Genomic DNA, 15,483 nt, shown 5'->3' on the forward strand with positions numbered 1-15,483 from the left:
TTCTCTCCTGGTAATGATGCCCTTCCCAGGATTCCTGGTTTGGTGTATGATGTAGGCGTTGGTGTATGCAATATTTATCATGCCGTAGAACATACAGAGGGGCCAGCGTCTCGTCATCCGGCTGCAGGATGTGCCACTGCACAGCTGGTCAAAGGTGTCAACCCCACCTTTAGTGGCATTATAGAACATCTGGATGTCCGCCTTCACTTTCTCGATGACTGTGGGATTGTGGTGCATGGTGCTGATGAGCTGTACCCTCTTGTCCTTCTTGTTGGCCTTATGGCAGATCATGGTCGTCTTCCTTTCGTAGCTGTAGAGAGCCACAGTCTGCCCAACTTCCAATGGGTAGTGCAGCAAATCGGTTGGCAGCTGGGGTTTGCATTTAATCGTGCCGACGAACTCGATGCCCCTCTCACGAAGGGACATGGCACCAGGTACTGTACTAAACCAATTGTCCGTCGTCACGGTTCGTCCGCTTAGTGTGTAAAGTTGTGTCAGCTTTAGTAGGTAGTACTCCTCCAGGGTCACGCCTCTCGGTAACTCCACCGTCCCCTTCCCCAAGTACGGAAGAGCATTGCACATATAGTGTGACTCTGCATCACACAACATCACAATCTTCAAGCTATACCTGTAGAAAAACGTGTTAGGTTAGTAAATCAGCAGATGACAGGTAAGTAAATCAGCAAGCGTACAGTTAAGTAAATCAGCCAATGAAAGGTAAGTAAATCAGCAAGTTTACAGGCAAGTAAATCAGCAAATGACAGGTAAGTAAATCAGCAAGTGTACAGGTAAGTAAATCAGCAAATGACTGGTAAGTAAATCAGCAAGTGTACAGGTAAATAAATCAGCAAATGACAGGTAAGTAAATCAGCAATTGTACAGGTAAGTAAATCAGCAAATGACAGGTAAGTAAATCAGCAATTGTACAGGTAAGTAAATCAGCAAATGACAAGTAAGTAAATCAGCAAGTGTACAGGTAAGTAAATCAGCAAGTTCACAGGTATCAGCAAATAACAGGTCAGTTGAAAATACTGTTACCAGTATATATAATTATAAAAATAACAGGTAAGTTGTAAATATTGGTACTAGTATATAAAAATGACTTATACTTGCAAACATTAGTACTTACTTAGCTGGCTTGTTGGCGATGTACATCCGAAATGTACAGTTGCCCCTGAACGCGAGGAGCTGCTCGTCAATGGTGAGGTTATGGCCAGGTACGTAGCTGATTGTGCAGGCTGTCACTAGTGCGTCCCACAGCGTCCTAATGGGTGCCAGCCTGTCTTCACATACCCTCTCTTCTCTGGTATCTGGGTCATCAAATCTCAAGGCCCTCATGAGGAAACAGAATCTTCTTTCGGACATTGTGCTCCGGTACAAAGGGCATCCATCCAGAGTAGACCACATCTGCTCACTGCTGACGTGGTTGTCATGCTTGATGCCAGCCATGACGAGGATACCCAGCAAAGCCTTCAACTCTATCAGGGTCAGGTCAGCTGTGGTCGTCTTGTCTTTGTACTTGAACTTGTCCCTGATCTCCAGTATTTTCTTGTTGGTGAAATAAACAACTGCAGCTAGCTCTATGTCAGGCAAGTACCACCCAAAGAGGTCTATTGGCTGGGTGAGTTGCAGTGTATCCTCTGTGGGTGAACCTGCTGGGAATTTTTGTGTTGCCGATATCCTTGGAAGGTCGGGGTTAGGGTCACGGTGCCACAGACTTTTGTCCTTGGCCAAGACAGTTTCCTTATGGAATCGAATGATAGGTTGTCCAACACCGGCACGGACAGGGCCTCTACTCCACTTCCTACTCTTCAACTCGACGGAGTTCAGCCTGGAAGTATCAACATCGACAGGCGGCGGCGTCACTGGTGACACTCCTGGAGGCACTACTGGGGCATTGGAGGGGCCTGCTGTGGGAAGTTCTGGCACTTGTGTAGCTGGAGACACTGGAGGCACCTGTGTGGAAGGTCGAGGCACTGTTGGCACCCGTGTGGAAGGTCGTGGCACTGTTGGCACCCGTGTGAAAAGTCGTGGCACTGATGGCACCTGTGTGGCACCTGAGGAATTCTTTCTAGGTCGCCCCCTTTTCCTCTTAATGACCGTGGAAATTGGCATAGACGATAAGGGCATGGGGTCGTCAGCAGTAGGCGAATCATCGTCATCTTCGTCCCATGTGGCTGCTAGTGGCACTCGAGTGGCACTTGGAGGTACTCGTGAGGTAGATGGTGGCACTGGGGAGGTATGTGGTGTCACATGTGTACTTGCAGACACTGGCACCCGTGTAGACACTAGTGGCACTTGAGTGGCACTTGGAGGCACTGGTGAGGTAAACGGTGGCACTGGGGAGGTAGAAGGTGGCACTGATGAGGTCTTTGAGGGCCCTGGTGGTGGTGTGGACTTTATGGGAAGCCCAGGCTCAAGTCCCGTTGAAATGGGGGCCAAACTATTGTGAGACACTGTAGGGTCGTTTGAGGGGGCCGCCTCTGCAGAACGTGGTGTGTGGAAACTTCCGTCATGAGCTGCTAGTTTAGCCCTACGCCTTCTCTGTCTTGGGGGAATCCCAAATAACAAATCCTCAACCATAGTAGAAGTGTTTAGAAGAGCAGCAGGTGGGGTTGAAGGGTGGGGAGGAGGAAAAACCTCACGTGTTCAGAGCGCCCCTTTTTCACCAACAGGCAATTTCAGAGGGCCGACTTCGTCGTCGTCGTCGTCTGTGTCGTACTGGTGGTCGGTGATCCTCAGAAATCGCTTGAGTGACTCCCTTATCTTCTTCCGTGACACTTTACTATAAAAAGATGAAGGGGAAACAGAAGAATTCGCTTCTGAGGAGGAACTGCAGTTGGCAGAAGTCCATCGTTGTGGCAACGGGACGCTCGCAGCGTTGTCACATTGCATTCTTTCCCCTGCATCACCCCACTCTTCCTCACTGACATCACCAGACTTATGTACCACCGACGGATTCGTACACTTCTCAGCGTCACTTGCATCACTGTCTTCCTCAAATAACATAGGCCAAATGTCCTCGTCCTTGACCCAACGTACAGACATTGTCTCCTACACAAACTGAAAAAAAAAAAAAAAAAAAAGGCGAAGTTACGTTAGGAAGCAACAGGGTACACGTGGCACACTAGAAGTTCATTCTACTCTCCTAGCCTCGCTCAGGGTCTCACCTATGTTGGCATATAGCGTCTCTTTCATTTCACGATTTTCACTACATAATATACTACAAAATATATAATATTCACTAAAAAAAAATAATGTTAAACTTTGGTAACCATATACCCACCTGGGCTTCGAAGGGGCTGTAGAGAGCAAACCATGGGAGAGCGGAGCGCAGCACGTCCACTCACCAGTGCAGCCAGCCGGCAACTGATGAACACAGGACAGAGAACCCGTGAAAAATGTGCGCCAACACACTTTCTCGAGAAAAAAGTGGTTCTGCGCATGAGCGGAAGGCCCGATTGTCCTAAGATTACCTATCCAGGGTTGCTCAAGAAAAAGAACTGTTAAATTTATTGATTACAAAGAAATAAATTTACGTTACATTTCAAAATGAATTCAAAATAAGGAGATCACACTCACTCGCTCACTCAGAAGCTAACTCTTAAACCTAGGAAAAATGAAAAGAAATACTGGTCAGAAAAGTGGACTAAGCTGATGACTGGGCGTCATTACTGAGGAAGGACACTGCACATGCTGAGCCTTTGGAATTCAACAGCGGCGGCGGGAACTGGGCATCGTTGCTGAGGAAGGACACTGCCACACACACTACCTGTTTTCACGGCGCACAAATCTTGACTGACTTCAAATCGTGAGAGAGGCAAGTGTCGAGCAGCACTTGCTAATGGCTAGAATGAGCGAAACACGCCCATAACAAAGTACTCAGCGGAGGTGCTAAAGTCGCACACAAGACGATCATTTATGACACAGTGAAAAATTGTTCTGAAAACACTCCCGATCGGGTGAATACGTGGCAGTTAAACTGAGCGATAAATACTGGGATTCCACTAGAATTCGCGGTTTCCCACCAAAGTTAATGTCACGAGTTTATTCAAATACTTAATCGCGCCGACTCGTGACACCTTTGTCGGGTATATAGGGCATGTCTACACTTGTTTTCCCAGTTGGTTTTATACAATCCATTATCAAAGTAATTCAAACCCCCTATGTCTTCAATCTTTCTCTTACGCAGGTCTTGGGAGACACCTCTTTCCCTCCCCCTCCCCTATATCTCTCTCACATAAACTCTAGTACACACGTTCCCACATCCCCGTTTAGAGTTTTCTTGTTTTTGTCATTATTATTATTATTATTATTATTATTATTATTACTATTATTAATTATATTAAAATTGCGATATTGCAAAGGCTATTGGGCCTAGACCTAGAGCTTTAAAACTTGGTCAGCTTAGTTGGACAGCTGTCCGATTCTTTTGGCTAAATATAGTGGCAATCAGTTCACCAGATCTCCTGATATTATTAGAAACACAGAAAAGTGAGTCAGCTACGTTATCTCAAGAACGCTTAAGCTAGGAAGCCGAAATATTACTACAAAATAACGTTAAGGTGGACGCAAACTGGAAGGGAGTATGGTTCCAATCTGTTGATGATTCTCTGAGATTGCCTGGGGTAAAAAAATTGGACTTTTCCTGACATTCCAGTTGTCACCTTATTATCCATTTACGATTAAAGCCAGAGCCACCAAACTTGGAACTTGTAGACTGTGATTACCGAATTTGACATGCACAAGATCAGCGCATTTGACCTCTCATGTGGCATATATATATATATATATATATATATATATATATATATATATATATATATATATATATATTGGGATACTCCCCATGAAGGATTAAAACTACAACCTACAAACTTGGCGGACTTGTAGATTGTGATGACCTAAGGTGACATGCACACAACCAGAGGCCTTAGCCTCAAAATCACTTTGTAGCTCGGCTTCTAGTAGGCAATGGCTGTGGGAAGTTTTTCTTTTTTCAAAATTGCCCTTGGACAATTTTATGGTATTCTGGTTGTTGTTGCTGTTGTTGTTGTTACTTTCTTCTTCTTCTTCTTATTATTATTATTATTATTATTATTATTATTATTATTACTATTATTATTATTATTACTATTATTATTATTATTATTATTATTATTATTATTATTATTATCCATCATCCAATCCTATGTTGCCCAATGAGGAGCGTAGGAACCCGGGGCTAGGCAAGTTGGTCCTGACATTCAAGATGAAAGGGACCAGCCTCATTCATCCCTGAGTGGCATTACGTAAGCAATAAACCCCAACCATCCCTTCGATATAAACCTACCCAGGCTCAATCCGACTGGAGTGCCTTAATTACTCACTAAACCACCAGCGCCATAATTTGCTTATATGGTTACCACCCAGGACAGGAAATGGCTTCCTGTTGTACGGAAACCATTTGGTTTGTCACTCAGTGTAGAGTCACCAATAGGCAGAAGGAAGAGAAATAAATGAAGGAAAAAAAGACAGAAGGGGAAGTGAAAAGTCACCCGTAGGCAGAAGAATGAGGAACGAATGAAGGAAAGAAAGACGGAAGAGGAAGGAAGGAAGAGAGGAAAGGGTAGATACCCAAAGCAGCACGACATCGAGTGATTAGATGCTGCTGCTGCTGATGATGATACTGATGATGATTATTATTATCATTATTACTGTTATTATACTGGTCGCGTTACTGATTCTTCCTAAACCTTCGCCGCTTCAAAGACACACGAGGAAATAGTTGATTTGTTAATATGGTTACCTTATAGTTTCTGAAGAGGATTATCGGTATTTGGGAAAACATTTGATTTGTTACTCAGTAGAGAGTCACTTGACTGTAACTTTCCATTGAGCAACTGGATAATGCGCTTCCCCACATACCAAGTATCACAAGTTTGTGATTATTAGTTTCTGATAAATAGTTTGAAGAATTCTTTTAGAGAAAAATACTGATGTAACACATTCATCTAGGAAATAAATTTGCGGTCTTCATTGGCCAATAACATATCAGTTAGTGCTTGTCAGATAATACCCATTGAAGTGGCCTACTGATAATTCTTTAGAGAATTGTGTTAGCTGAAAATTTATGCACTGAAATTGTCTTCACTTCACTGTTGGTGCATCACAATGAAGACAGATATAGAATAGGTGCTCCCATTCCCCCCCTATCCCCAAGTACTTAAATCAAAATTTGATTGTGGGATGCTCCCCTCGCATCGTGCATTCTCTTCCCCAGTTGCTATATAGTAGGTTATATGCGTCGTATCACTGTAAAACAGTCATTTTCAAAGATATTTTTGACTTGAATGGTGTCGTTTCATATACGGAAATTAATAGGAAAGGAGGAGGTTTTAGAAGACTTCCACATCCGATAGAATAGATTTCTAGTGAATAGCCAATCAGATCATTGTGGGACTGTTTACCCCTTCAGTTCGGTGTCTTTTTCATTCATATCAGGTTACAGTTAGACCATTTTATACAGCTTAGGAAGATTTCAGTTGACGAAGGGGGTGACTTAAGCCTACATATATAACCCCTTAAGTTGAAAGGTTTAACATCAACTGGATGTTGTCTTGGCAGTGCAAGAATAAGGTATAAGATATAAATTACGTTGCTGGTTTAAAACATACCTATAATAAGCCCCCAAATTGCTTACATTGAAAGACGAAGATGAGCAGAGTTAAAATAAGGCCCATAATCTCATAGAATGATGGGCCATGGTGCGTAGTGTTTACAATATAACTCATAATCCCATTCAGTAATAGGCTAAGATGTTTTTATAAGAAATCCCATAATCCCATAAAATGAGGGGCCAAGTTAGGTGGTGTTTATTAAAAGGCTACTAATCCCATCCAGTGATGGGTCCAGTTGTGTATTTATGGTAAGGTATAGAATCCCTTTCAATGATGGGCTAAACTGAGAAGTGTTTATAATAAGACAAATAATTCCTTCCAGTGGTGGGCCAACATTATGTGTATAATTATAGGGCATGTAATGCATCTCAGTGATAGGCCAAGCTGAGAAGTGTTTATATGACACATAATCCCGTACAGTGATGGACCAAGCTGCGCAGTGGACCAGGACCGGGAGACTCAGTACCACTCCAATGATGGATTGGTGTATCCGTGGTGGGTGGTGGACCTGGGCTCTACCCGCATCATTTACCTCATTAAGATCCTCTCCAGGCAGAACCAGTACGATTTCCGCTTCCATGACATAGAGGTAAGGGGCTATGAATCTCTCTCTCTCTCTCTCTCTCTCTCTCTCTCTCGAAAACCAGATTCCTAGACCTTTGAATCAGGCGGCGTACTTTTACTTGTATTCATGCTACCTAGAAACCATTTTATCTTTCAGCCACATACTTTTCAATCTCGTCTGTCCACCTTTTCCCGTGTCTTGCCCTCTTGTCAGGCAAACCCCGCACCACTCTTACTCATATACCTTTTTCCTCTTATTCGGTCTTCCTTTCCTCTACCTTGGAGCATACACCACTATTTCCATACCTTTGTACCTGGTCCCTCTTTATCTTACTCACGGCCTCCGTCTTTCCTTCTCCCATAATATTCTACGTTTCTTTAATACGGTCATAAATTTGGAATTCGAGTTATAAGTGTACTTAAAGCTTACACAACAAGAATTTTTTTACAATAATAATGTGAAATAACCATGCATTTCTTCACCATGAATACCTTATCCGCACTAGTATATTACCTTTGTTCTTCCTGCTACCAGGGGATTATGTTTCTGTTTGAAAGGGTTTCCGCACAACAGGAGCTTGCTGATGCAGTGTTAATCCTACTCTTGAGAAAAGTCTGGCCTAAACTGGATAAAATCATAAAGAGTTGACATGAATTAGATGAATATGGCAGACGGCAACTTTTATGGCCGCACCCGCCCCTGCAGTACTCTAATGAGAGAAAATATATCATAATTATTTAAGGGAGGGGGAGGGGTCTCCAGGGATCCCTCCTTGGTCTGGGTAGAGGTCTTCCACTGCAAAATTTCTTCTTCCTAGGTAAAAGAACGATGGATGTGAACAGGGGGGGCGTGGAAGTCTTCCCCTGTCTAAAATCTGGTAATCATGGAGTTCATACCATTGTATATAATTTATTTTTCTTAGGCAAATGAAACGCTATGCCTGGTCCAGTTGGAAGTCTACCATTGTGCAAATTTTGTGTTCCTTGGTAAGCAACATTGGCTGTACATACTGTACTAGCTTTGGTCTGGACCCTCAAGCTCCACCCACCCAAAGGAAGGCGGCCTTCGGTAGTCCCAAATTGTCAGGGTTTTATCTAGGATTGTGCAGTATTTTTTCATAGATTTAAAAAAAAAAAGATACAGAAGAAATATGTGGAGCATTTGATGTAATGTGTGGGATGAATAGAAGATGGAAGGGGTTGCAAGGAACAGCATTGTGGAATGAAGAGGTGAGACAAGCTGTGGCACAAAAAAAGAAAGCATACAATGAAAGGATGAGAAACAGGGGCATGGAAGAAGTTGAGAGGCAGAAGAAAGAGTTATATGAAGAAAAGAAGAAAGAGGTGAAAAGATTAGTAAGAGAGAGTAAGAAGAGAGTGGATGAGGAATTTGGAAGAAATTTGGGCGTAAAGTGGAGGAACTGTAAGAAAATGTTCTGGAAAGAGGTGAAGAGAGAACGACAGGGTGGCAGTGAAGTTAGCAGGGGAGTGAAAGATAAAAATGGTAGATTACTAGTGGAGAAGGGAGAAAAAGTGAGTAGATGAAGAGAACACTTTAAGGAACTGTTGAACATAGAGAATGGAAGTGATGTGAGTATAAGTGGCTGGGGAATGGCTAGAAGGAGGGAGGTGAGAAGACAGGAAGAAATCAATAGGATAGAAGTTGTGGAAGTAATGAAGAAAGTTAAATCGGAGAAAGCCCCAGGAATTAATGGAGTGTGTTGTGAAATGCTGAAGCATGGGGGAGAGATAGTAGTAGAATGGATGTGGAAGATGTGCAGATTGGCCTGGGAGGAAGGTAGAGTCCCGGAGGATTGGAAGTCAGGTAGAATTATTTCCTTGTACCAAGGAAAAGGAGAAAAATCAGTGTGTGGTAATCATAGGGGCATTTGTCTACTTAGTGTAATAGGAAAAGTGTATGGCAGGATACTTATTGACAGAGTTAGGGAAATAACAAAGAAATTAGTTGGAGAAGAACAGGGAGGCTTTAGGAAGGGAAGAGGTTGTGTAGGTCAGATATTCATTCTTAGATCTTTAGTGGAAAAGCTTCTAGAGAAGGGAAAGAAGTTGTATGTGGCTTTCATGGATTTGGAGAAAGCATGTGATGGGTGGATAGACAAGGATTGTGGAAAGTATTAAGAATATATTGAGTAGATGGGAAGTTGTTGAATGGTGTGAAGAATATGTATGATGGTGCTAAGGCTGCAGTGCTTGTGAATAGTGAACTGAGTGAATTTTTCTTTTTGAAGGTTGGGTTGAAACAGGGATGTGTCATGTCTCCATGGTTGTTCAATCTGTACATGGATGAGGTAATAAAAGAGATACAAGGTAGGGCGGTGGATGTTGGAGTGACCCTAGTGAGAGAGGGTAGTGTTTGGAAACTCCCTGTAGTGTTGTTTGCAGATGATAATGTGTTGTTAAGTGAAGATGAAAAGGGAGCTCCAAGGCTTAGTGGACGAGTTTGAGAGAGGGTGTAAGAATCGGAATCTAAAGGCGAGTGTAGAGAAGAGTAAATTGATGGTCTTTGAGAGATGAAGTCCGTGAATGTACAGTGAGGTTGGATGGTGAGGAAATGGACAATGTGAGTGCATTTATGTATTTGGGGAGTGTGATGAGTAAGGATGAAAGTTTGGATGGTGAAGTGCTTGAAAGGGTACAACAAGGAAGAAAGGTAGCTTGTTCCTTGAAGGCAGTAATAAGAAACAGGGAAGTGAGCATTGAAGTGAAAAAGTTACTTCATGACAGTATTGTGATACCAACTCCAGCATATGGAAGTGAAGCTTGGACGTTGTTGGAAGGACACAAGTCAAGAGTGAAAGCAGTGGAAATCGAGTTATTTAACCCGCCCCATCCCGACCAATTTTCCACCACTGACTCCCCCTGATCCCGACCAATTTTGGAAAAAAATTTTTTTGGCTCAAACGTCCACTTTTGGTGAGAAACATCGAAAATTCATAGAGAAATCGCTCACCTGAGTTTTAAAGTACTGTATACAGGTATCAGTACCCCGTATCTTATAGGGTTTTCTATCTGGCTGGCTCCAAAGAAAACGAGTTCTATGGGAGGGTAACTATTCCACATCACTCATAAATGGTGTTTATTTATTTATTTGGTACGAATTTTTATGTAGTACGAGAGTATACTGGTTTTCACACAGTAATAAAGGCAATATAAACATTGTTTCAATTACCAAACACATCAACATACCTGACCTTTCTTGGTGACATTACCTGATCATCATTTCTGACTGTTTCTTCCTCTAATGCTATGTAAACTTTGTCCTCCACATTGTCATCGATTGGGGAATCACTTAGGCCATGAATTTTGTACCGTGGCACGACATGTCTTTACTGGCCAGGTCACTGGTAACAGGTGAATTGCGGAGACAATGGGGTTTAAGGGAGTTGGGGAGATCATGCGGGGTAAAACATTGTCCCTACCTGGTAGCTTGTAGAGGAAGGTGTCCCGTGTGTACATACCAAAAATCACGAGTGAAATTTGAAAAATGTGCAAATGACAGACCTAGCACTTGCGGTGAGCTTATATATGTCAACAGGACTCACAGTAACAAAACGTTTGGATGTACATATACGTCAACTGGACGTGGCAGATGAAGAGGAGCCTGTGGAGTCACAAGGAGAGACAGGCTGACAAATGAGTATATATATATAAAAGAGTGCTGTGGTGTGAATGTGGATGTGATAGGAAGCGTTAATAGGAACACACTGAGGTGGTTTGGCCATGTGGAGAGGATGGAGGGTGAGAGACTGATGAGGATACTGTATGTGAATGAAGTGGAGGGGGGGAGAGAGAGGAAGAGGCCGAGGATGAGATGGAGGGATGGAGTGGAGAAGTATATGAAAGAGCGGGGTGTGAGTTGGGAGCAGGGAAGTGAAATTGCGGGGGACAGGGTGATGTGGAGGCGAAATGTTTGTGGCCACCCAGTACGGGATTGAGGCACCTGGAAATAGATAGATAGATAGAAGAAAAAAAAATCCTCATGAAGCTTGGACATTATCATTCATAAGAGTGAACTATGGGACGCACACTGCATTCCAACAGTATACTTGTATTATTTGTGATGTTGAAGGTGAAGATACAGCAATCAATTAGGTTCTGTGTATGTGTATATATATAAATATATATATATATATATATATATATATATATATATATATATATATGTACATATATATATATATATATATATATATATATATATATATATATATATATATATATATATATTGTTACGGAACAGCGAAAGATAATGTACACTTTAAGTGAGAATACTAAAAATCACTACTGTCCCGTAAAGTTCCAGGTTCAAAACAAAAGAGTTAGGTAAAATTACAAGTTAAAGTTTAATGCTCAAACTAACAACAAAACATTCAGGACTCATAAGGATAATGTAATGGGAAAAAACAGGTTAAATATATGGTTAACTGCAATAGCCTCTATTAACACGAAATTAGCAGGAGTAAATTTACCTAAGTCAGCCCTGATAAAATGAAAATACACTGGGTAATGCTCAGTTAATGCAAGAAAAATTATTACAGATACAAACTATTATGAACAATGGCTAACAAGAACCCTACATGAATTACAAAAACCTCACTAGGCCTACAAATTAACAACTTATGCTATACAGTACAAGAACAAAATGCAATAACACTTATACTCAAATTACACAGCTGCTAGATGGTTGGAGCACTCACAATAATAACTGTACAGGGGAGGACAGAGATGTGAACAAAATGAGGAGTAGATCTAAGTGGCAATGATGCAGAGACTGAGCTCATTATATAGGGGCCAGCAGAGCTTGATGCAACTTGTAAGAAGGATGCGCAAATGAAGCCATGGGGACAAAGAGTTGACAATCCCGCTCTGAACAACAGAAAGGACGACTTACTCTACTATAACGGTAGAAGGGGGGGACTGAGGCAGAACACGCTCGTGATCAAACAGGCAGCACACTGTACGTTAGAATTACACAAAGGATGATGAAATCATAGGCTATGTAACAATATATATATATATATATATATATATATATATTGCATATATATATATATATATATATATATATATATATATATATATATATATATATATATATATATATATATATATATATATATATATATATATATATATATATATATATATATATATATATGTATATATATATATATATATATATATATATATATATATATATGTGTGTGTGTTTATACATATGTATATATATGTGTGTCTATATATATATATATATATATATATATATATATATATATATATATATATATATATATATATATATATATTTCGCTTTGTTCCCAAAAATATGCTCGCATCTACAGGTTCGTCACGTTGAGCAAACAGCATCTCATGTCAGTGCAACCAACTATCCATATAACCCATAGCAGAGCGCACCAAAACTTTAGCCTTTCGGCAGATTTTCAACCAAATTTAAGGACACGATTTTCGTCTTTGTCCAGTCACGATACCAGAGGAAAACTGTTGATTCTGAATGAGATATGTTTAATATGCCTCGCTGTTTTTCATCCTTGTGTGGTAAACCGTTATTTCGAGATGCAACATGGTATGATGATGATAATGGATTAGGGGAAGACTGCAATTATTATAAAAGTAGGTGTTCTACAAAAAAAAAAAAAAAAAAAAAAAAATGCACCAGGCTTGCGCACGGTATTTGAAAGTTTTGATTAGGAAGAACAAGGCGCTAGTATCAACTGCTATAGTATGGTGACGTCATTAATACTGTATTCATTTACACAATCATATCTTTTTATTCAGTTTACGATGGACAGGAGATAGATGCAGCCTTAATTAACCCATGCACTGTTCGGACCTCTCTTTATCTGAATAAAATCGGCAAAAGAAAGCAAAAATAGTTTTTTTTTTTTTTTTTTTTTAAGACATCTAGAGATTGAAGGAGTTAAACATCTATCAATTTCTCTCACCTAAAGTTGTGAAAGGGATAAGGACGCGAGGACTCCAGCAACCTCACCCCCTAAACTACCTTCTATACCGATTTTAAGGACAACTGTTACATATTAATCTCTGTAGGTAGGTGACATTTTCATTTTAATTAATTCTTGGTGCGTTTAGACGACTGTATTCAGATTACGCTTGACATTTTGAACTGGAAGAGTTAGATACAACGTGCATTAACCTCTTCACTTGTAGGGACCTTTCCGAAACTTGGATACTAATCTAGAAGGTGAGCTTAAAAAAATGTAAAGACATCACCGACCTTACCGACCTGAGGTACCGTAATACTTCCATTTTAACCAGCACTCAGACTGTACTGAATGGCGAATGAAAGATTTAAGCATGGCACTACATAGTATCATCCCCATAGGTGCATGAGTGATCTGAAAGCATGAAATGAGAGGAAGATTATTTTAACTTGTCACTCATAACGTATTTTATTTCATTCATCGAGCAAGAGCATTAACTTTGAAGAGACTTTTTCAATTTCAGAGGTTAGATAATAGCCTCCATTAATCCCAAGAAAACCTAATTTCTCTTCATGAGATGAATCTAATCGTTTGGATGTATCAACAATTAATCCCAACATTAGGTCGTTCCAGCGACTGGTATCGAGATAATTGTAACATTTTAACTAACACTCAACTTCTGCCCAAAGATTCGTGTGGGATCAGAACGCGTGGACAACGGCAACCTCACTTCCTACACTCTGTTTTCCCGCTACCTCGGGCCCTACAAGGCCTCCTATGGCTACCTTTCGTGCCATCGAGAGGAGGGCGTTGAGGGGCGCTACGTCAGCATTCAGCGAGCCACAATGGAGGACGACATGTTGATTTTGCACGATGTGCAGGTTTATGTTGCTCCCTAGACAGTAGTCCGGCTATATATCGCTGTAGGGCTTTACTGTAGGTTCACACTCTGCCTGTATGGTGTTGAACTCTCCTAAGGTTAAACTAGAAGATCAGATGTTGGATCTACCTAATGTGTAGGTCTGTTTTGCCTTTCTCTATTGCTTTGTTGAAATTGTGGGATACACAGGCAAGTGTCGCTCCATAGAGACTTGCCTGTTCATTTATTGTACTAGTATATTGCCCTTGGGTTAGGGAGAATGATCACATTTTGAGTCTACTAAATGTGCAGGTCAGTGTTGCCCCCTTCATACTCCTGTTTTATTATTGCCCAAGATGATATGCTTGGTGCTTTGCCCCCTGGGGTCACCTCTTTTATTATCAATTATTTTGCCCCCCAGGCTCTTGCCTGTTTTATCAATATTCAAGGTGCTGATGGTAATTGATGTGCAGGATCATGTCTCCTCCTAGAAATACCTGATTAAGTAGAGACCTAGTATACTACTCTTAATTTATTGGCCTAGTTGTTGTCTGGGGATCACAACAGAGAGGTACTTATATCAATTCTGCCTGATGTGCAGCCATGAGCAAAAGTTCGACGACATTCCTTTGCCTCTACTTTGTCGTGCTTTGCATATTACTCATTCCCCTCCAAACGACAGAGGGTATTGTTCCTTCTCATATTCATCTGCTTTGTGCTTCATATTTCTGTCACATAAAAACATTTCATACAACACCTTCCATCGTCACAACAGCCAGGGAAGTGTGAATGAACTTTTGTTTATGGCTGCACAGGTGTATGTCAGCCTCTACAGATGGGGCTGCTTCCAACTGTTATTAATAGATTAGATGACAAAACATGACATGGTGTTTCTGTTTGCCGAATAAAATCGTTAAAAGGTTTCCAGAAGGAATAAAGTTTTCAATATAATGAAAGGGATGGCGTTTTATTTACCCTTTGTCGACGTGGAATTCCTTTCTACTGGAAAACTTGTTACTGTGCATAATTAAGCTAAAGTTTTCATAGTGTGTCTCTCCGAAGACTTCACAGGACCTCTACCTTAACTATTTATTATGCACAGTACACCTCAATATAATCACTGTATGGCATTAATGCAAACTGTGTCGATATTAAAACAGTATCATCAACTTCGAAGAGAATGTTAATTCATAAATCGCTCGTCCTATTTATAAGGCTCCAACATGCTTGCATGCTGGGCCTTGGTCACCTAATGGCAGCTTTCCACCTTGTTTGATGTCTGTTAGCCTCTCTATTCAGTCCTTTTTCACTGAGGTCACACACTATAATTCATTTCCTCATTCCACTGCCACAACCACACCCACATTAGCTGACTGAACCGTCCCCGCAACACAAAAGACAGTGCTACACGAGTTTC

General features: G+C 41.0%; 1 protein-coding gene across 1 annotated transcript; it reads left to right on the forward strand.

Annotated features, from left to right (window-relative positions):
* The first annotated feature begins 3,318 nt into the window (after nucleotides 1-3,318).
* LOC145405870 (uncharacterized) lies at nucleotides 3,319-14,106 on the forward strand. Its single transcript, XM_080277128.1, has 3 exons — nucleotides 3,319-3,455; nucleotides 7,080-7,248; nucleotides 13,897-14,106. The coding sequence occupies exons 1-3, from the start codon at nucleotides 3,319-3,321 to the stop codon at nucleotides 14,104-14,106; spliced, it is 516 nt and encodes a 171-aa protein (XP_080133254.1).
* Nucleotides 14,107-15,483: the final 1,377 nt, after the last annotated feature.

The sequence above is a fragment of the Coenobita brevimanus genome, chromosome 68 (genome assembly GCF_032717465.1).
Source record: "Coenobita brevimanus isolate Jiangsu-jjx chromosome 68, ASM3271746v2, whole genome shotgun sequence".
Taxonomy (NCBI): domain Eukaryota; kingdom Metazoa; phylum Arthropoda; class Malacostraca; order Decapoda; family Coenobitidae; genus Coenobita; species Coenobita brevimanus.